General features: G+C 30.5%; 1 protein-coding gene across 1 annotated transcript; it reads right to left on the bottom strand.

Moving 5' to 3' along the window:
• Positions 1-1,259: 1,259 nt before the first annotated feature.
• Positions 1,260-21,940, bottom strand: LOC113515627 (lachesin-like). Its single transcript, XM_026899887.3, has 10 exons — positions 21,567-21,940; positions 12,592-12,689; positions 10,811-11,018; positions 9,760-9,915; positions 8,232-8,360; positions 6,452-6,589; positions 4,208-4,357; positions 3,246-3,332; positions 2,151-2,246; positions 1,260-1,790 (listed from the first exon to the last, which is right to left on the bottom strand). The coding sequence occupies exons 1-10, from the start codon at positions 21,622-21,624 to the stop codon at positions 1,771-1,773; spliced, it is 1,140 nt and encodes a 379-aa protein (XP_026755688.2). The 5' UTR covers positions 21,625-21,940; the 3' UTR covers positions 1,260-1,770.
• Between the last annotated feature and the right edge of the window lie 1,711 nt (positions 21,941-23,651).

Below are 23,651 nucleotides of genomic sequence, written 5' to 3'. Positions count from 1 at the left end.
TTTGACGGTTTATTCAGAATTAAAAAAAAATAGGTTTTTATATGTTTTCTTTATTACATGTACATAATTCTATCTTACAAGTTACATATCGTATATGAAACAACAAATATAATCGGATATTAAAGATGCTATCTCATCTAAGGTTTATTTATAAACAGATCATGTTAAATATAAATATGTATCAATAAATTGGATTATTAAAAGATATTACGATATAGATGGGTACTCATTACAAGTTAGTACTTCTGACATAGTTATTTATTTATTTATTTATATGCTTTTGTACAGTTACTTATAGAAATTATGTTATAAAAAAATGCACACAGGCGGACTTATAAAGCATTCCCTTAAAGGGATTTTTTCCAGTCGACTTTGAGATTAAATTAGTCTAGTTATTCAAGGTATGTAGAATAAATTTTTTGATAATAACTTTAATGACATAGTAAATTTATTAAAAATATATTATGCGAAGACTGCTCCTTAAAAGTTTCCTGTAAAAAAATATTTAAGAATATTTTAATTTTACAGTTGAAAAATAAAGTCCGAAGTAAACCTACTTCAACTAAAATGATATTCTTCAAAATACTTGTACTTTTATTTAAAATAAATTATTTCTTCGGTTCATAAAATATTTTAGGAATCCTTCATTTATCATTATTATATTTACTGTCCACTGCTACATAAGCTTTCCCCTATTATTGGCTTAGCCAATAATTGCCACGCTTGGCAGGCAGTTTGGCAACCGCAGTTAGGCTTTAATGATATTTTAATAGGGACGCTGCTGTCCATCCTTCGACCATTAAGTCGTAAGAAGTGACTAAGGGAAAGATGTGTATTGATACCTAATTCCAAAATTTTCGACACGAGCTTCGTGAGTATTATGTTCATGGATGACAGAAATGGAATAATAGACTGGAAGTACTTTATTTGTTGATATTAACGACAAGTTTTGTTTTGTTCGATTCCAAAATTTCGGAAAAAATATGGTATAAGTTGTAAAAGTTTGAAGCCCAAAAGATTTTGGAGCATAATAAGAAATTTGAAGCAAATATTTCCTTGATTGATTGGACTAAAATAAAATGTAATAATTTTTTATTATAAATACATTGTTTTAATCTTTTAGGTTCAGTGCATATTATTATGGTTTAGCGGATCTATTTATGGATATTTAGTTGTACTCCAATCGGTTAGGGAACGCCACTAGTACACATAGTAATAACACTGCATTATAATTGTAATAATACTTTATTTATCATTAAATATTTAATGTTAAAACCCTTTAAACTATATTTATGTTAGTTTTACTCATGTTTGAAATTCGGGGGTGCTATGAGTGAGTGAAGCCGACATGAATAAATAATTACAATACAGAATGACTCATGATAATTATTTTTCAATATATTAATAATTTATATTACATATTTTTTTTTTCAATACAAAAGCATTAAGAGTGATAGTGATGAGATTATGTAATGATATGACTATTTTACACAAGCATCAAACTATCAGTCAAGTTTTCTAATGTCCTTAATGTATGATTAATTTTGACACAAATCTAGCTGGAGTTTTTCCAACAGTGTCTATAATATTTTTGTAACAAATCACTCCATCACTGGCACCAATATTTCACATCACTCATATCACACTCACTAAATTGCACTTTTGTCTATGGTATGCCATAAATGATAGAGTAGTACAAATAGTCCACATGCAGAAAGAGGCCTTTGGCGCCGCCGACCATAAATACCAGTGATCTTGATTGTTTTCTGGTCATGAACTTGGCGGTAGATCTGTCAAAAACAAGCATAATTATAACCAACTGGTCGTTTCTTTTTAGCGTAAATTATGGCAAAAAGAACCTTATATAAGATTCATTTTTGTACTAAATTTCAATCAAATCCGTTCAGTCATTGAACAACAAAACGTGATTGAGTAACAAACATACAAATACATTTTTATAAACAATCACATGAATAAAGTTGGTAGGGTATTTTTTTTCTTTTTTATACTTTAAAAAGTTAAATAAGAATTGACGTCCGATACGTCATTAGAAAATAATACTGTTTGCATATATAGGTATAAGTATAGGCTACTATAGAGAAGTAATAATCAAAATGCTGGTTTTAAAATAAAGTGCAAATCAAAATCACCTAAGCTCTGCATTTGATGTTGACTAAGTACTGCAACAAAATTGTCTTCTTCGGAGAAGTGGTTCGGATTATTTTCTTTCATTTCTAATTCGGCATCTGCGCAGAATAAAATATTATAAACAATAATCAAAACAAAACTCAGTTTTGTAAAAGAGGACTTCAGTAAAATCATATACCTGAGTAATAAATTCAAATCTTGATAAAGTTGGACCCACGGAAAGTTTCCTTCCTCAAAAACTTTAAAAGGACGAGTTGTTGGAGTTAAGTTTTCTCAGATACGCTATATACGTTGTGGGTTTTTTATACGATTTGGTTATTATACTCTATAATTATAAACAGTTATTTTTTTGTACTTGTCATAACAGGCTCTGATGATTATGATGAAATTAGTAGCTGTACATATGTTTCAGAGGTTAAAGATTTAATTTAACGTAATTATAAACTTATTGGGTGAAAATTACGTACTGTACATAATATTGTAATCAATCGTAGATACATTTTTAAATTAATTTTTATTATTAGAATTTCACAATTGTTGCTCGTGGCTTTAGTTTTTTTGCGGATATCCTTTTATATTTTGGATTCTGTCACGTCCAAGAAACTCCGAGCACAGCCCTCTCCATAGTTCGCTGAGTAATTTGAAGCTTTTACATACGGTAACCGTATAAGACCATGTTTGGGTTCTATATGTCATCACTGGCAACACGCATTGGTTAAAGACCTTCGTCTTCAACCAGTATATTGTACTGGTTGTCAAATTAAACTGTAATTTCCAGATATTCACATTTTCGGTTAAAGTTAGAAAGCTGATTTTTTGCTGTTTATTTTGTACGATCAAATACGTTCGTGAGAATTTCGTATCGTTTTTATTTTTCAACTTAACCTTATAATTTCCCTCATATATTGAGTACTAAACGTATATTATGGTAACACTATTCACACACATATGGATAAAAAAGTTTACTTGTTTTTGGTGAAGCATTTGTATGCAGATACTCTACCTATATAAGCTAATATTCTTACAACGTGTTTACCATTCAATTAATGAATGAACATTTGATATTTATTTACTATGAGTAAATAAGTTATACTCACAAGATTCTATTGTTGTAGACACAGTCGATGCACTGACTGCTGTCTCCATTAGGTTGGTTGTACTTTTTAAAGTTGTTGTGACAAGCGCTATAATAAAATAAATTGGTGAAAATATTTTCATCCTTTATAGATTTTATTTCATATCGAAATGGAGCAAAAATAGATGGAAATTTTAAAATTGTAATAATTTGACTGTATAGTAGTTTTTTTTTCTACAAAGAAAATTGTTGGAATATTTTATTTTGTTCTGAAAATTTTATTATATTGCAGATCATTAAATAAACTTAATTACTTTGCTAATATCCCGTTCAGTAACAATTCAAAGATTTATTTGCTCCACGTGAGAGTAATTGAATTTAAAAAAGAATATTTTATTAAGACTTATAGAGATAAAATTGTCTTTATGGTTAACTGAAAATTATTATTTAAATTGAATGAAGAATACAAGTGTATGTAGTTTATGTACTCAGAACAAAAAACGAATGAATTATTCTGCAAGAACAATCTTAAGCAAACCATTCGTCGATAGAGTTTCAAGAAAAGTCAAGAATGTCAGTGATGAATAGATAAATTGAGCTTAAACGATTGATTGGAGTAATTTTAAAACTGCACACATATAGGGAGAAAAATTAAGGGGAATGAAATAAATAAAAAGCAGTTTAAAAAAAGTGAATAACTAGATTTTCTTTATTAAAGATAGTATGCACCTGCATATACGATGAAATTTCTTATAGATATACACTTTGTACATTATTTATTTATTAATTTTAAATTTGATTTTTTTCTATGCAATAAAGAATGCTATTTTTTGAAGGGATGTTTCATTACACCATCATTTACCTATATGACCAGTTTAAAAATGCGACAAAGGAAATCCTATACAAACACCGAATTGATTAAAATTTGATCTATATACTTAGGTAACTGATTATAGTTTAATAAAACAATGCAAAAATACTTACTGTAAACTGTAATGTCATCTAGTGTGGAGCCAAGTGAGTTCTCCACGTGGCAGTAATATGGTCCAATGTCATTACGCGATACGTTGTTAATCTTGAGTGTAGCTGTATGTTTGTAGCTATTTGACGTTATGCTCGTCTGGTATTTGGAGTCTGCAAATAGTTTAGAGATCAAGGAACTGCCATTATTTTTATATCAATAATAACATTATCACATGTACCTAATTACAAGGACATTGGATTCCATATGATATGTAGTGGAAGACTTGGTACAAAAAGCAAAAGCTGTGCTTCTCAATAGAAACAAAGCCATGCAGGTTGTGTTTTGGTTCGCAGTAAAATGATACGGTGCAGAGGCATAACATCATACTTCTCAAAAATGATGACGTATGAGATGATAAAGTGCAAAGTTAAGGCATTATGGTATTCATACAGCCTATAGATTACAGTTACCGCTTTCGATCAGGTGGACTGTCAATTTGTTTCCTATTTTAAATTGCATAAAAATACAGTTTTGCATTCGATAGCTGCTTATAATGTTTGAATTTAAAATATTATATTTTTTTTTATAAATGAACAATCAGAGACTTTATTAAAAATTATAATTATCATAATTAAGAAAAATTTTGACGAGGATATTACTTGTTAAATATTTTAATTGTATATACCTTTATATATCTGTAAATGATGGGCAAAGTGATAAACAGCAACGGTCACAAGGTATCAAAGTTCGTCGTTCGTAATAAAGGCATTCGGCATATAAAATAAAGAAAAGGGCGATAATTTTATGGGTTTTATTCTTTAAGAATGAAACGAGTTATCCAAGTATCTAACTTTTGTTGGTACACATGTTTTTTCTTTTGTGACTGCTTTCTAAATTGAGATTCGTGAAGATTGGCCTTTTATCGCGATCACAGAAAAATTTGTGAAGGTGGCTATTTGAAGAGAACTGACTTATCTCCGACTAATCTCTTACTTGTCGAAAACGTTGATAAGAATCAAATTTAAAATATTTAAGAAATTACATCAATTTTTATGAGTTATTACTCAATTACAAAGCTCTGGGTTTTTAGAAAATTACTCTAAGAAATTAATTGTTTTGAGTAAAAATAATATGTGTGTAAAATAACAAGGGCTCTCAGTGGACACTGCTAACTAAACAAGCATATGGCCTAACTAGACTTATGCCCAAAAAGAGTTTGCAGATTTTGTTACAATAAGAAAGAAATGCTGCAGCACATAATTTGTGGTTGTAGCCCACCCATACATAAACTATATATCTATCTCCTTTGGAAAATAGACTTTATATCCTGAGGAAATAAAAACATTGCTTAAAAACCCTACCATTGATAGAAATTAGAAGCGAACTTTAAAAAAAGGCGAGAAGAAAAGATCATCGAAAGATCGCAAGGTCACAGGTTTTTCTGCCTGAAAAGTCTTTCAATAATAATAAACTATTATTAAACTAAGATGATTCTGTAGAATCATGCAGTTATATTTATAACTCTACAAAGTTGCACGGCTTTCTCATGTCCTTTGGTACATAAAAGCGTCTCTTTTGAAAGCGACATAGGTCATAATGTACTACGTGTACTCAGCAATAGATAGTGATTAATGATCAATCCGACTATCAGAATTGCCAGTTTCAAAAGTTTCGAGCCGGTTTAACGACTGTTATCTAGTGATAGCCCACTTAATCGATAGATTAATTTGCAATTCCAACCACGCGGGTACGCTGAGTTAACATGACACTACGGTCTTCAACCCCAAGGGACGACCGCATTCAAGTTGTTTAACCTAAGTGTTGAAGGTTAAACAATTGAGGTGAGCGATTTGCTACTAAATAATTAGATAGATGTTGTAAAAGGACGATTAAAGAAGATATGGGTAGAGTGCATGATGGATGATATGCGAAAAGGCAGAGTGAGTTCGGGTTTTTAGATTTATAAGGATCAATAGGAGAGGAAAAGATATTGCGCCAACCCCAAATGAAGGCCTAAGGCAATTTATTTAAAAAGGGAACATTCAAAATAGTATGCAACAAGCCAATCAGTGGTTATTTAAATATAAAAAAAGTAAATAATCCAACTGAAAAAAGAGGACGATTTGTATATCATCATTTTTGTAATTATTAATTTATAAATTTGTTATAACAATATCTTCGTGTTTTCAAACTGCACCTAACTGATACAAATTGTTTTACATAATTGAGTTGTTTGATGTTCTAAAATTTAGAAATGTACTTACTATTTAACAGTTTATTCTCATCTATATGAGACCAGTAAACGTTTGGTGTTGGATTTGCTTCGATTCTGCATTGTAGTAATATGGAGTCGCCAATGTAACCTCCTATCATCTTCTGTGATATATTGGCCGTAGGTGCACCTGATAGAATAAAACATGCAATTAATCGATTATATGTTATTATTTTATTCGATCGTCTTTATTAATATGTTTTTAACATTTATACACACAACCGGTAAATATGCTTGGGGATAAAGTTTCGAAATCAGGCGCATGTATAATAATATAAACAATTTAATAAATATAGTAAAATAAAGGATAAGTATTGTAATTAATATTAGCGACATAAAATACAGTCCATATAACTCCCTGATAAAGTAGTTTTCTATAAGCGGAAGAATTTTCAAAATCGGTAAGTATTTTTTGAGTTTATCAATTACATACAAAACATCATATCTTTCATCTTTATAATATCAGTTTCGATAATGAAGTTTCATAAAGAAGTAACAACACAAACAGTGACTTTTAACAATGGTTTACTTATGTTTTTCTAATATACCTTATGTGTTATACCTATAATATTTCTATTACGTTACGGTTCTGATAAAAATTTTGTTGTGTTAATTTAGAGTTTTTCTTTAAGTCTAATTAATATTTTATAATATTTTATATTAAATAAGTAAGTCAAATTAACTCTTGTCATTAAGTAGACATGAGCAGATAAACAGATAAAAGTTCCAAAATAAACAACCCTCTTTTTATAGGGATATTGCAAGATTATCTATAAATATACACAATATAAAGCTCTTAAGCTTATTAGATGGAATTGGGTCGGGTAGTTTCATGTAAGTAAATAGATGGGTAGTGCATATGCTCATTTATACATATAATTATTTAAAAACATGTTATTAGGTATTTAATTTATTTCTATTGATTAATATACAAAATAAATGTATTGAATATTTCAGTACTTGTTTCTTTAAGGTAGGTCGGTATAAGTTTAGTACCAATAAAAGGCTCGTAACAAAAAAATAATACGAATTAAATATGTTTAAATCCAAGCTTTGTACAAAAAGAACAATGTGAGGACCAACTTATTCGTAGTTTAATTTTGTTTTCAAGAATTGAATTTTTGCACGTGCTATGAGAAATATTGATAGAATTTGCTATATAATATATATAATATAGTAGTATATTTTGGGTTATTGCTTATAAAATATTCTGGGTCAATAGGTATAATATTTTTTTTTATTGTAAATGATAAATTATCATTTAATACAAGTGAGGTAGAATTAAAAGGAATTTATAAAGAAAGCAGCCTATTTATAAATTCTTAACTGTTTGCGGATTTACTTAGGATCTTAATTTAATTTGGGGTAGATGGAAATATGAAAATAATCTTTATTTTACAGACAATCGCTAAATAATATAATTTTTAATATGTTTTAGCGAGGAGTAAAGTGTTAGAGGTATCTGTATATATTTAGTTTTGATAATGCGTAGTAAACCCTTTAGATATTGCAGTCGTTTGAATTGAGGATTGTAGAAATTTCTTCTACCCAGATTTTACTTACGTTATAAAACGTAGGTAGTTTTTTTTTGGGTTTTTAAGGTGTAATTTTTAGGCCTCCCGTCTTCATTATTGGATAGGGGTGACGAGATGTCTTTTATGATGGGTGCACTGAGTTCATTGGGCCGCGATTAAATTATTAGGGGAGCATAGTTTAAACGTAGGTGGTTTTCTGAACACATGAAATGGAAAAATTTATGAGTAAATACTAACACAATACATGTAGAAGAATCCGCTTGCTAACTGAAGGCGGGACTCCGTTAGTGGCTATACAAAGGAAGGCGCCGTTGACTTCTCGCCCCACTGACGTCATGTTCAACCAAACGCCACGCCATTTAGTCACTGCAATTACACTTATTAATAACGTCTGATTATTTTGAACAAGGGTTTTTAAATGAATGAAATTGGAAAATTAATCTCTTCTGTGCTTATTAGTATTATGTTGATAGGGTTCCAATAAGGAATTGGTGCAGATAAAGTGGGGCAGGAATTAGCCATGATGAGTTCCAGGGTCCTCCTTGGACTGTGTGGAGGTCGACCTGTATGGCATATTACTAGCAATAGGGCTATTAATTCTTTTTATTAACGATCTGTCCTCCCCTGCCTTATACTTTACACATTTGTAACGTCCATGGTGTAACTCATGTCTATAAGCGAATGGTACTTATATAGATCTATTTAAGGTGACGGAGCGCGTGCTGACACCTCATTGGTCTGGCGTCCACTCTAGAATATGAGGGAAGCTTAGTGAAGACATATAATTGTTTTTTTAATGTTGTTATTACTTGCTATCTAAGTATATGTAAATGTTGTGGATTATTGAAATAAGCCTTCATTCATTCATATCAGAGTAGGTATTTATACGTCTTTTTAAAGCGGCAAGGCACTGAATATGCTAATGGCTGTATAATTTTATTAAGAAGGTCCTTACCTCCTATTTTAATCATATAAAAATAAGATGACAATAAATTACCCATACACATAATGTGATAAATGTACAGCTGAATGAAATATAAAGCCTAATATAAGATATTCAATCTTGAAATCCATCAAATTATCTGCGGGTGACAGCGTGGTTTCACATGAAACGATTGTAATAGGATCTTTGTACGTCATTTTTAGGCTAGATAAAAATTGTCTACGTAGCGTTTTATGATTGTGTTCTAAATCTAGTTGTAACGAACTGGGATTACGACTGGGATCATCGGTTTATTTTGCTGTCCAAGAGTGTTTTTATTTAATATCTAAATTCTAGACAATCCATTCACTATATTCAGAATATAAGATACAAATAATATGGATTGGTTTGATCCGATGTATTTTGTTTTATGATGTGTGTATCTATACACATTTGAAATACTTGGAATTGCATTGTTTGCAATTCCAAGTATTTCAAATGTGATTGACGGAAAGCTTTTCAGTTATGTATAGACATGATTGTCACAGAATACCTTGAAAAATATTTTTACAAATTCCATTGTATAAAAATACCTTAACATTCTCAGAAATGCTAGGGAAATATTATTTAGTGTTGATAGGAAAATATTTTAAGTCTAACTTTGTTTTTATGAAGAAGGATGAAATTTCATTATACCTAATATATATATAAAATTAAAAGTATAGACTTTATTATTTACATTATTATAAATCCGAATAGTGGATTAAGTCTCTTTAAGTTCTACAGAACGTTAAAGATACTTAACACATTATTTTTTGTTATGTACATTAAATATTTACATACCATTTTGGCCTTCGATTCTCATTTCGGTTGAATCTTCCCGTCTCCAGGTAATGGTGGGTAGGGGGGTGCCCGAGGCAGAGCAATGCAGCGCAACGTCATCCCCTTCATGTATTATAACTTCGCTACTGCTCCCAGAATCGACTATATCTGGTGGAACTAAAGGATAAATATTAAAATTTTGTTAACAATTATTATAAGCTAAGGAAATAATTAAAATTATAAATACTTTTATAACAATTTTTAATAGATGGAAAACAGTTTTTCAGAATATTAAACAGTAAAATATGTTCCTCAAATTGAATTGTATTTCGGAATAAAACCATTTAAAAAATTTTGTCTGAACAAAATTTTCCTTTGTGTAAGTTGCCTACTTGATTGGTACACGTGTACAATGTAGCGTGCGATTCAATTTGTTCCAATATAACAGACAAAAATGTACTCCATCGAATAGATATTGTTGTTATTGTATCAGTCATTAACTGTCCACTGCTGAACATAGCCTTCTCCATAAGGGGGGTTGCTGCCAATGCCTCTCTAAGTCGTCTCTTACGATACCCACGGAAAAGAAAGGGGTAGCCTATTCTATGCCGGAACTTATACGACTAGAAGTATCTAGTGTAAAATAGTGCAAACACTTATAATTTAATACAATATAGTAGCTCAACATAAATGTAATTTGACTATGTATTGACTTAATGACGCTGTATGTTTTCTTAAACATAAATAAATACAGATGGCACTTTGGACTTTTAAGAAAATTGCTTATGTAAATCCTACAGGGCGCATTTGCATTTTTTGACATACTGCACGACGCCATCTAATCCCAAACTAAGCAATGCAAAGTATTTAAATGTCTATTACTTATTTAATAGTTAGATGGTATGGATCCTAGACAACCGACAGATATATGTAAATACTTTTTTTTATATAAATAAAGTCATGAATTCAAACGTTTGTATTATGCGAGGGTTGACCAGCGATCATCGGAAGATGAGCGGTGTATTGAGCCACGAAGCTGTTTGTAATACTATACATATATTTAATTACTTACCAAAAACTTGAAGTTGATGCGTTTGTGTGATCATAGGGTCAGTGTTGACTTGACACATGTAATTGCCCCCATCTGATAGCCGCACGTCCCTCAGAGTAAGGGTCCACGCTTGAGGGTCCCCACGGGTGATACCTACTCGATGGTTCTTTGTGATAACATGGGGGCCAATAGTTAAAATCGTTTGGGTGTCCACTCTTAACCATGCTACCTAAAGAAAATGCAAAATATCTACTCAGTAAGTTGAAAATAGTTGTAAGTATAATGCGAATTTAATTTATTAGGACTTTATAATTTGATATAAAAAAAAATTATAATATACTAGAAAAAGAAATAGAAACGTAAAGATATTTACAGAAAATTATTAAACTATATTTTTTATGAATTACTTAATTTGTTATTGGTATAAAATTGTCTGTTTCAGAATAGATATCTGATCCGACTGAGATGATCCGGTGCAAACGAGTTCAGAACTTCGAAAATTAGTTCATTCAAAAGGCTTTTCTTCGGATGTGAACGATTAGCATTTGACGTCATTCTTGTGACACAATGAGCTTAAACAATGGGTAAGGAGCAAAATCAAGCAGGTATTTAAATAACAAAGAAGTAGGTTCTACTTGACTCGTAAAATTGGGCCCTTTCCTTTAAACTGTACCTGGTTTATAGCACGATAACGAATTTGCAGAAAATTGCAAATCTCACAAGCAACTAAATCAGTACGATTTTATATAGTTCTGCCACTAATGGCATGTGGCCATCAATTTACTGTGCATAAGACCCCTCACCCTTAATACATATTTCCATTACACGTCCACTATATGGATTTCAACATCTCCTTAAAGATTTGTTGGCGCTCGACTATTCATTTGCTATGTTTACAAATAATTAGTTTTGATACGTATTTTATAGTTTGATAGATCTTCACAAGTACAGTCAACATTTGTACTTGGGGGTAGAACTAAACAACTGAGATTAATTTTTGTGACATTTCATTCATCTAAATATTTGGCTAAGATACACAGTTTAGGACATCGTGCACATATTATGTTAAGAAACCTTATCATTTCTTGGAATAAAATTAAATTTAGATATTGATCTAATACAAATATACTTTAAAACATTATATAGTGTTAAATTGGAGAGAACCATGCTATTTTGAACAAGAAAGAGCCTATTGTCCTAAATAGTGTAGCTTTACCTTTATAATCACTCTTCAAAGGGACAAATGCGCTTATTGCCAACACTTTGGCTTAATATTTACAAGTGCGTAGTGGGTAACCTTTCTTATGAGTGGGTGTAACACTTTGAATGGAAACGCATTACTTTAGGAAATGAGTTACGGAAACTATTAGTCTTACTGACGGGAAGCGCAAATAGATAAGCTGAGCTTGATGTGTGTCGATTTGTTCAAATTTGTTCAATTGAATGTAACTTTGGGAAAGCTTTGATATCGCCTTAAATTATATTTTGTATATACGTTCATAATTTTCTGCGTCAGTACGGAGAGTTACAAACATTACATTTATTTTGAGATAATTTTAATTTCTACATACTTACTTGTATATGTATTATTCAAATATTTAGTTGTTGTGCATGTTTTTTTTTTACCTATAAGCATGCATGCATGGTAATATAGGTATCTATTAATTTCATGATATCGATATAAAAAAATATTCTAATTTGGGAACTCATTTGTGGACGAAATTGATTTTGACTTATGGTGGGATACTAATAACTCATAATAATAGTATTATTGTAAATATGAGCCAGAAACGAATATTTACCTTGTAGTTGTGTAAGTTCTCTACTTTACAGATGAGTGAGGCATCTCGTCCGACCACTACTGTCACGTTTGTGCCAGGCCCCAAAAATTTTGGTTCATCTGCATAACAAGAAGCTTTATTATGATAGATGCCGATTTCTTTTTCTACCGACTTAAAAAATGAAAGAGGTTCCCATGCGGTTGATTTTTTACATTTGCTACCTCAGAACTTAATCAATTGTAAACCGATATTGAAAATCCCTTTTTTATTGCAACGATATATTCACATATTAATGTCAATCTTATCAAAATCGGTTCAGTGCTTCAGTTTTGAAATCAAAATAATTGGTTTTAATACAAATGAAGTCGGTTTGTTTAGTGGGACACAATCTTATTATTATATGGCGTAAGTATAACATAATACTTAATATAATCTATTCTATAAAGTATATTTTTATTTGATAAGTTATCACCATATAAGGCTGTTTTAGATGATACTTGGCTAGTTTACAAGGATGGATATCTTTGAGAATTACGTATCGGTATCACTCTACTACTTAATATTTATTATACGTTAAACAGATAGATACATTTGTTTGCCAGAACATTTATTTTACAAATCTTATTTTTATTATCAAGTACAAATGTTAGCTTACTAGCCTGAGGCATGCAAATTTATTTATGGCTAGGTACAGGTTTTCATATTTATGTGTCTTAATATTACGTCAATTATTCGTTACAAATCAACAACAATAAAATTAAGAGAAAAACAAAAAGTTATACCCATTAAAAAAAATTACAACGAAATCACATACGTTACGCGAAATATTATATTTTCTGAAATTATAATATCTATAACAATAAATTTGATTCAATTCAGTGTCAGATAATTTAAGATTGTGTTCTACAAAAAAAAAAATTGGTAGTGACATTGTAACACACACATATATATATAAAGGAACTTATGTATTCCTTTATACTATATTATATATATTGAACCAAATTTATCTTTTTTTCAATTCTATAGTCGAAAACGCGCTAGTTACTTTCCTATACTATGTTAAGAAAACATAAGTATTTACATAAAATTCAAATTACTTTTTCTTTATCTAACAGATTACACTTTCTTGTGAAATTTTAATTCATTACATTTTTTACTTTGGCTATTTTTAACATTCCTTAAGAGCCCTCGTAAAAATATTTCGCTAAGTAGCTTGGTAATATTTTAGTAGAGCATAAACTCATGTTATGTGTAGGTAAGCATCAGTATACCTATCTAGCAGATTTTATTTGCCAAAAAAGGCATAAATATTCAAATACAAAGATACAATTCTTGTTTATTCGGGTCATATGTAAGTAAATATATGAATATGAATTAAAATAGATATAGAGAACGGACAATGAACTAACTAAAATCTGATATCTATTACTAAATACCTGTTTATAAGGTACTCACCTAAATTGTATCCATTTCTTTTGGACCGATCAGTATCGGGTTTTCATAATTCAATGAGATAGGACAATTCGTTTTCTCCTTTCGCGCGCATTTTCCCACGTAATCGGCTTAGCATCGGGAGAAAACGTTACGGAAAAGGTGGGGTAAATTAAATTGTTAAAAAAAAACATTTACAGCTTAACATATTACTTATTTTTTCTGTCTGTTATATGGATGATTTTATAAGTAGATTTACTTGACTTCTACTGATATTATAAATGTGTATGCAAAGTAACAAGTAGCAAAACATCTTTACAGAATTTATTATTGAAGTATTAAACTAATACTATTTTGCACTGAACTTTAGTCCGTCTGTCTTTAGTATGCCTGTCTAGTATGGCAACCTTAGCTAATGTTCTTCTGTTATAGAAAGAGATCCATGATCAAAATTGGGGCGTAAATTGGTTTTGTTTATAAAATAACAACGTAGAGTATTATGTATTCATGGACAACAGACAAGGTTATATCAATATTAATAATAATACGTTACATACGTGCCTAGAATGATAGTAAATATAATATACAATAAAGAAATCCTAAGTAATCCTACTATCTACTACTATTATAAATACGAAAGTTTGTGAGAATATTTAGATGGATGTTTGTTAGTTTTTCATACAAAAACTACTGATTTAGTATACAGTTCGGTTATATTTTAACTTAATACCTTGTTGATGTACTAATTTACGAGGGTAAAGCTGTGGAATACAGTTAGTGACATTATAAATGTCAAAGTTAGTTTGGTAACTCTTATCGTCTTAATAGTTCAGTAAATCTTCCTGAAATATAGTAAGTACATAGTATTTGAGATGGAGAAGCTTCCTCCTAGAAGAACATAGGGTATGTTACTTGTCTCAGATTCAACGTATTCCCGGTCACGTGAACGAAGTCACGAACAAAAACTAATAATATAAGAAGTTAATTTTCTGAAATGGATACCATGGAAAATGAATACCAATAATGTATTTTGTATTATAATTGTAAACTAAAGTGTAGCTATAAAATCATATAACCAGTTACATACCTATATAAATTAATTTATAAAATATTAATTAATCAAAAAATAAACTCTTATTTCAACGTTTTTCAGGTATCCTTTTATATTTATAGCGAGGTTTATAATTTAGAATAATATTTTAGATTCCCAAATGTAGGTTTATCTAAATATAACATTAACATTTTAAATTTTTATTCACAGTTATATAGTTTATTTACACATTTATTCGTTATAGTAAATAAGTTATTCTAATTTAAAAAATTAAGTGGTGTTTATAATTTAGGGCGATACGTAAAGAGTACTTATGTAACACGTGTAATTAATACATAAATGTAGGCGGTAAATAGTTAATTTTCTGAAATGGAATACCTATATAACCTACCTACATAAAATAATTTATAAAATATTTATAGTGAGGCTTATAATTTAGAATAATATTTTGGATTCCCAAATGTTGGGTTTTCTAAATATAGCATCAGCATTTTTAAAATTTTTATTTACAGTTATATAGTTCATTTAACTATAAATAAAATTTTTATTTAAAAATTTTACAGTGATGTTTATAATTTAGTGCGATACGTGAAGAGTACTTACGTAACACGTGTTATGATTAATACATAAATGTAGGCGGTAAATAATTGGGGAACGTGTAGGTATTATTAACACAGAAAATACAAAGAAAATTAAATTTTGCGTAGCGTACATGGCGCGTTTAATCATACTTATGTAATAAAATTGTAACTAGACGATGTCTATACTTGGGAAGTATTTAATAAAAATTTATATGAGGGTTCGTAATAAGATTAATAGGTGCCAAGACAATAATGTTTAGATTTTTTTCTGTTTGTTTGGCAGTATGTCTGTTCCGGTACTAAATTGAATGCTTGCATCTCTTGAATGTCTCATCAAAAAATTACAAAAAAAGCCATCTATAAGTAGTTTAGGTGGTTTGTTGCATTAGTTTTGTTACTTTTGAAATCCACGCGTACGAAGTAGTGGGAAAAAAGCTAGTAATATATGTTCTTATGTGTGTATATTTATTCTATTGCGGTAGGTACCTTTACTTTCACGCTTCAATGATAAAGCGAATCCAATATTTCCCTTTTTTATATTAGGGGAAATATTGGAAATGGTTTTATCATGAGCCGACAGTGAGCTGAAGAGGGTAGTTTTTACTTGTGTTCACGGCCGTCATTTAACCAATTGCTGATTCTCAGATTTTACTCTTACCACAGTATAGGTAAAACTGTAGTAATGATAATTGCAGAAGACAGCTACAGGAACTACTATTAATCACAAATACAATCTTTAATAAATATGGACTCAAAATTAATAGCAAGAAAACTAAATCAATGACAACAGCTAAATCTCAACACAGTAATACTATAAAAATTATGAATACTCAATTAGAACAGGAAAATACATTTAAATAGTTGGACAGTTCAATCACAAGTTACTCCAGATATACTCCGGATATAGTCGCGAGAATAGCTTTCGCTCAACAAGCCTTCAATAACAAAAACTGCTTTTTACAGGTTAAGATCAAAAATATTAGAAAGCAGCTTATCAAAACCTATAACTGGAGTATAGCTTTGTATAAATGTGGGACGTGGACACTTAACTCAGAAGGAAATAGATAAACTTAGAGCCTTTGAAATGTGGTGCTGGAGAAAGATGGAGAAAATTTGCTGGAAAGATCGAATTAGTAATAAGAACCTACTTAAGGTTAAAGAAAAAAGACAAATTTTAGGAACTATTGAGGTCAGATGGAATAAAATTTTAGGACACTTGATACAATACGACGAACTTATGAACATTATAATAGAAGATAACGTAGAAGGAAGGAGGGGAAGAGAGATTTCAAGCCATAGCTACATCAGGCTGATCGTGGAAAAAATTGGTGTTGTGTTGTATCAAGAGATAAACCGACTCGCTGAAAATTGTAGTGAGTAGCAAGAGCTCCACCGACAAGAGCGCAGCTCTTAAATAGTATCGATTGGTAATACTATTACTATAAAGAAAATTGAAATTGATATTCGAAAATTTATATATGATATATTATCACCACCTATCACAAACCATAAGCTTCAATAAACGTTACAGTCTAATAATAGTATCTACCTATTAAATTACCTTATATTAATAAGTAGGAATTATGATTATATATGTGAGTGTATATATACATATAAGAAGCTTATCTATCACCTATCTTTATACTCGCTACAGCGAAGCAAAAAGGAGGGTTATGATTTTGTTTTGTCATATTATTAATATTTTTGAAGATTTTTTTGCTAATATTCCGATTGATATTACATCTTCTTTTAAAAAAAAATTACTAGAGACTAATATCGGTTCTTGTTCTTTAAGATTTAAATTTTCACATGTTAGCCCCTTTCATATCATAAAAATATTCAAACAGCTAAATTTAAAAAATACGGAAGACCTTTGGGGCATGTCTGTAAAAGTAGTTAGTTCTTTCATAGATATTGTTGCTCCATATCTAGCCACTATTTTTAATAAATGTATTGATAATGGCGTTTTTCCACATTTAATGAAATTTAGCAAATTAATCCCACTATTTAAATCAGGAGATAAATTTGAGCCAGGGAACTATAGACCTATATCTATTTTGCCAGTTCTAAGTAAGGTGTTTGAAAAGATAATGTTAAATCAAATGTTACATCACTTCAGGGTTAACGGACTGCTTCACAGTCAGCAATATGGTTTCACCGCCGGCAAGTCTACCACTGACGCAGGTGTTGCGCTAATGACACATATTTTCGAATCTTGGGAGAGGTCACAGGATGCACTCGGAGTTTTTTGTGACCTATCAAAGGCATTTGATTGTGTGGATCATAAAACGCTTTTGTACAAGCTCGAACATTATGGTATAAGAGATAATGATCTAAAATTAATGAGAACTTATTTAGAGGATAGGGTTCAAACTGTAGATATTGACGGTGTAAAATCTAAGGGAGCTAATATTAAGATGGGCGTTCCACAAGGGTCAATCTTAGGCCCCTTTCTCTTTTTAATCTACATAAATGACCTTCCCTTTATGGTAGAGAAAATTGCAGATATAGTGCTGTTTGCTTTGGATGATACTTCGTTAGTGTTTAAAATTGGACGTCAAAGTAATCAATTAGACGATGTAAATTGTGCTATGTCTGCAATATTAAATTGGTTTACATGTAATAACCTATTATTAAATTCCAGCAAAACAAAGTGTATAAAATTTACACTTCCTAATGTAAGACTAATAAATACACAGTTATTGCTTAATGACGAAATAGTAAATTTTGTTAATGATACAGTTTTTTTAGGTATAACAGTGGACTCGAAATTACAATGGGGGCCCCATATTTCAAAATTGGCCAGTAGACTCAGTTCTGCTGCATATGCAATTAGAAGAATTAGGCAATTAAGAGAAGTGGCGACGGCTAAACTTGTATATTTTAGTTATTTCCATAGCATAATGTCTTATGGCATACTGCTGTGGGGTAAAGCAGCCGATATAAATACTATATTTGTTTTGCAAAAGAGAGCCATACGTTCTATTTATGGTATGGGTTCAAGAGAGTCATTACGTCAGTGCTTTAAAGACTCAAATATCCTCACAGTTACTTCACAATACATTTATGAAAATATTATGTATACACGGAAGAACTTAGAGAGTTTTAAAAAACTCAAAGACTGTACAAGTAGAAACTTACGCAATATAAATAAGCTTATTTTACCTAAATGCCGTCTGCACAAAATCAGTAATTCATTCTATGGTAATTGCATAAGATTTTATAATAAACTGCCGGAATCTGCATTAAATCTGACAGAGAGGCAATTCAAATCTTATATTAAACAATTTTTATGTAAGAAAGCCTATTACAGGATAGACGAATTCATAGATGACAACATATCAAGTAAATAATTAGTTTATTAGCATACAACGTTATAATTTTATTTTCTCATTGCTTTCTTGATTTAATTGATTAATTTTAGAAATATGAAAGCGTAGCGGTTTTTTGTATTAATTGCCTTAATTGAATTGTATTAAGAATGCATGCATTCTTATGTAAAATGTGAATACTATAACTATTAGATGGCAATTGTGAGTAGCTTTGACGTGGTCTAGTGTTTTGAGTAATCATGCTCACTAAAATGTCCAGACTTGTGGCGGCGTGGTGGGCCGGGTCATTGGGCTCCCTAAAATATGGTCGAGCGCAGTGATGGCTGGCTCATCCGTCATACTCGTGAACGGGTGCTGCTTGTAGGGACTGGTCTGCTCTAATCACTATGACTGATTTCCTCTTATTAATTGTTTAACCAGTTGGTTATGTATTCAATATTTTTTTCTTTTTGAGTATTTAATTGAATTAGTGCTAATTGGTGGTTTGTATTCACACAATTAAACTTAAAAATGTAAAGTAATAATAAAATTATTTAAAAGAGCAACACGCAAGTTTCTTGCTCGTTCTTCTTGTGATGAGACAGCTTTCCGAACGAGCGGTAGATTAAAAAAAATGTAATGACTTTTCAAAAGTGCTTCAATGTAAGTTTATTTGAATAAATGATTTCTATTCTATTCTATTCTATTTACATAGAACGGCAAATAAGTTAACGCTTGTAGAAATATGAACAGCATTATTAAAATCAAAGAATACTGTGTAATGGACATAGTGCCACTTGTGTGATTGGTATTAAAGTAAATGAAATTATAGAAAATAGGTATTTAGTTAGTCTGTATCATCAGAAATAAAAAAAAATATATTCACGCTTTAGAAACGAACACGTGTTTAATTATGGTGTACCATAATTAAACACGTGTTCGTTGCTAAAATTGTTAAAATGTATTTTAACAATTTTAGCAATTTTGTTCAATTACATTTTGAAGTATATGAACATTTGTATACTTAAGACTTGCGTAATATACGATGTTTGAAGTTCAAAAACGTATACTTACGTATACTAATTAGCGGTGCAAAATTCTGAGTGATTTTGTCATTTGGATAATTAGTAATTACTAATTTTATAATTCGACTACTAAATTAGTAATATACTAATTTTCGTATTCGAATAATTTTACTAATTAGTAATTCGATTGAAACCATTAATAATGAAAACAAAGTCATTTCCCTGTATCCGTATTTGCTACCTTGACAATAAGCAATAGGGAAGTTATACACGGCCAGAAAACATTTTTTCGTCATTGCAAGCATCTAGTACCTTCGTTTAAAATATAAATAGTAATTTCATTAATTTACTTCATTAACAAGAAAAAAGGACATTTCAGCGATCGGGTTGACTCGGCTACGTCCATACCGACTCGTACATGAACAATTACTAATTAATGATTTTAGCGATTAGTAAAAGCTTATAGTGAATGAAAATAGTAATCAATTGATTTGAAAACCATTTCAACAAGTCTAATAAATTGCTAATTCGAATAATTAGTAATTGTTTTACTAAATTCACGCATCACCATTATATAAATATTATATTCAATAGAGTACTAAATTATTTCCATGGCTATATTTTTTTCCCAGGCAATTTATGGTGGGTACCGTGGGCACCATCATAGTGTATTCTTTGATGTACATGATGCTATTCATATACTACTTGTGGGATAGCTCGCCTATACTAATATTATAAACATAAAAATATTTCGAAAATTAATAGTTTATATTTTTTGTTGTTTTGGCAACAGTAATTTTTTTTTAATATTTTTTTCTAAGTGGCAATATTGTATTATAATCTCTTCAATTACCAGTCCATATGAACAGAATGGTGTGCTATATTAATTTATTAGTGTTAGTTCAATAAATTATAATAAATTAAAAATAAACCTTTTTACTAACATACTTTAACAAACTAAAAAAATACTCAATCCATGATATCGGCTGAATTGCTTTTGAATTTATCCATATATAGTCATAGTCGTAGAATATTGACGGATCTGACAAAGATTACATATAAAGATCCGTCAGTATTCTACGACTATGACGATATAAGGTATACATTCATATAGATCGTTATAGATCGCTAGTAATTCATTAAGTTACTTTTGTATAAAAAGTAATATATCAAATTTATTGAAGTAAGTATGTATTATTACCTCTAGTTTACAAATGATAAACTCACAAATTAACCGAAGTTTAAAAAAAAAGATAAACTCCAAGAGACTATTGGATTCTTAGCTGATATCAAAAACGAATATTCTCAATAAGGCTGATTTTGTTCGTGCCTGTACATGTAGATTTATTCCTCAATTGGGAACCTAAATTGGTGACTCTTTTTTATTGAGATACTTATCTGTTAGTCTAATACAGATTGTATCAAGATTAAACTTTCTTTAATGCATTTTTAGGATATTTGAAACTTTGATCACTAAATATTTATACTATACAGGTACATATACCTAGACTGAAATTATTATATAGTTATTTAAGTATAAAATATATTAGTACTGGCATAACTTTTTATTTTATTTTATTTATTAAATAAAAATTACCTTTTGCGTAGATGATGTAAAATAGAAACGCCAGTATAATAAACTTGTACACACTCATAGTGCCATTAAGTAATTATACAATTTTAAAGTACAATACTGTTTTTAAACACATAAAAAAGTCACTTCCTTGGTTTTGTGTCAAGAAAGTCATTCGTGTAAAGTTTTCTACGTAAAGATTTCAACGAGCGTACAGGAAAAGCGTATACGCCCAATTCCCTTCAAGCATCTAACCGAACTGATTACGGTGAGAAATATCACAACGAACGCGGTCGTAAGGCGCATGCGTCAACTTTTAAGGTTTATTTGGAAACAATTGCTAATAATAATGTTGTAAAGACATTTTAGCAATATCACTGAAACGGTGTAGTATAAAAGTTTTATAGAAAATTTGCTTTTTGCTGGTTACTTTATAAGCGTGGATTTCAGAAGTAGGAAAACTAATGAAATAGACTACTTCTAGTTAGCGTATTGAGACGAAACATATACCAGATTTTAAGTTAGACCTACAGGAATACTACTATAAAAACAGGGGAATTTGGTGTGGTTTTTGTGTGATGCTGAAAGAAATATACAGATAGACAGACAAAATAAAAAAAAAATAGTTTTGGCTCTTATACCCTTCATATTATTCCTAAATATCAACTGTGTTCTGACGTCGTTTACTTAGAATTTTGTCCACTATCATCTTGAACAAGAGCCTGGAGATCATTCCATATTCACTACCCTAGGTTTTTAATCATCAGGCATTTTCTAGGTTTTCGTACGCTATGACACGTTACTATATAGAATTCTGTAATTTCGTAAAAGCATTTTACCTAACTGGTGACCACGAAAATGATTCAGTATTCATCTATTAAGTGCTTATTATAGTACGAACGTAGGTGTTTATAGCCTACCTACTTAACTACTTTAGGATATTTTTATCATACAAGAGCTCTAGACGTAAGTACTTAGGTACCTATATAGTGAAGTAGGTATTTGAAAAACAAAGAAATAAGTGAAACATAATTTTTCCATTGGTATTTTATTATTTTTAATATATAAAGATTGAATACGTACCTATGTATACCATTACGTATACAATGGTGGGATCTTGATGGAGAATTCAACCTACTATTTTTTTTTATTTTAATGACATGAAAATTAAATGATTGCTACCAATGGGACTGGTGGTTTACTAACAACCGCTTCGCCCTCCCCCCCCCCCCCCCCGTGAAAGCTAGTCAGATGACTCATCGTGACAAATTTACCAAGATTAATTGTGGTAGTTTACAGGAGGGACCACATGAAGGTTGACCTGATATATTTCTAGCAATGAGGCTTTTAGACACTATTTCTAACATTCCCTTTCTCTAATTCTAAGTGTAACGGTAATTTTATAAACTGTTACTATGCCCATATATAATACGTCTAAACATGTATAACGGAAGATTAATGACCTCACCGTGTTTGCCGTTTCCGAGAATTGTTTCGATTTCATTCGGAAGTCTTCTTAAGAGGGCATACGGCGCTCTGCGTTGTCCTTGTCTCACACTGCGGGCCACAGCCCGTAGAGCCCGTGAAACCATCGCTGTATGTAACTTGTTACGCTCACAATAGAGGCTCATGTACAAACGAAGGCGTTATAAAAATTCTTTACATAAGAAGTCAATACCATTACATCTCCTATTAGTAGGAACTCTGTGGTAATAATAATATAAATATGAATAGGTAAACAGTGAATAGAAAGTACGGAATAAATAGCTTCGATCAAATAATGTTGACGTTATTTACTTACACAATATTAGTCTGTAGGTACATCAATGGAATCATTCTAATCTTCCTTCCTCAGCCAAGCTCAGTCGATTTAGGTGGATGATTATTTATACCGATGTCGAGGCTCTACTGTAAACAATACCCAACAATTCTAAAACGAACACGATATAAATTTTACTACCTATATTATAGGTATTAATTTTATCGCGCGGTTAGCAAATAAAGTATCTGACCACCTACCCTCATACTGCCTCGTAAAGGGAATTGGGGAGTGTTGAACCTTTTTATTAGGTATAATTTCCATTCGCTTTTAAAAAACGTACAAATTAT

Source organism: Galleria mellonella, unplaced genomic scaffold (genome assembly GCF_026898425.1).
Source record: "Galleria mellonella isolate WM207_F2 unplaced genomic scaffold, CSIRO_AGI_GalMel_v1 utg173, whole genome shotgun sequence".
In the NCBI taxonomy this organism is placed as follows: domain Eukaryota; kingdom Metazoa; phylum Arthropoda; class Insecta; order Lepidoptera; family Pyralidae; genus Galleria; species Galleria mellonella.
The sequence above is the reverse complement of the archived record's forward strand: the minus strand, read 5'-3'. Positions and strand labels throughout refer to the sequence as shown.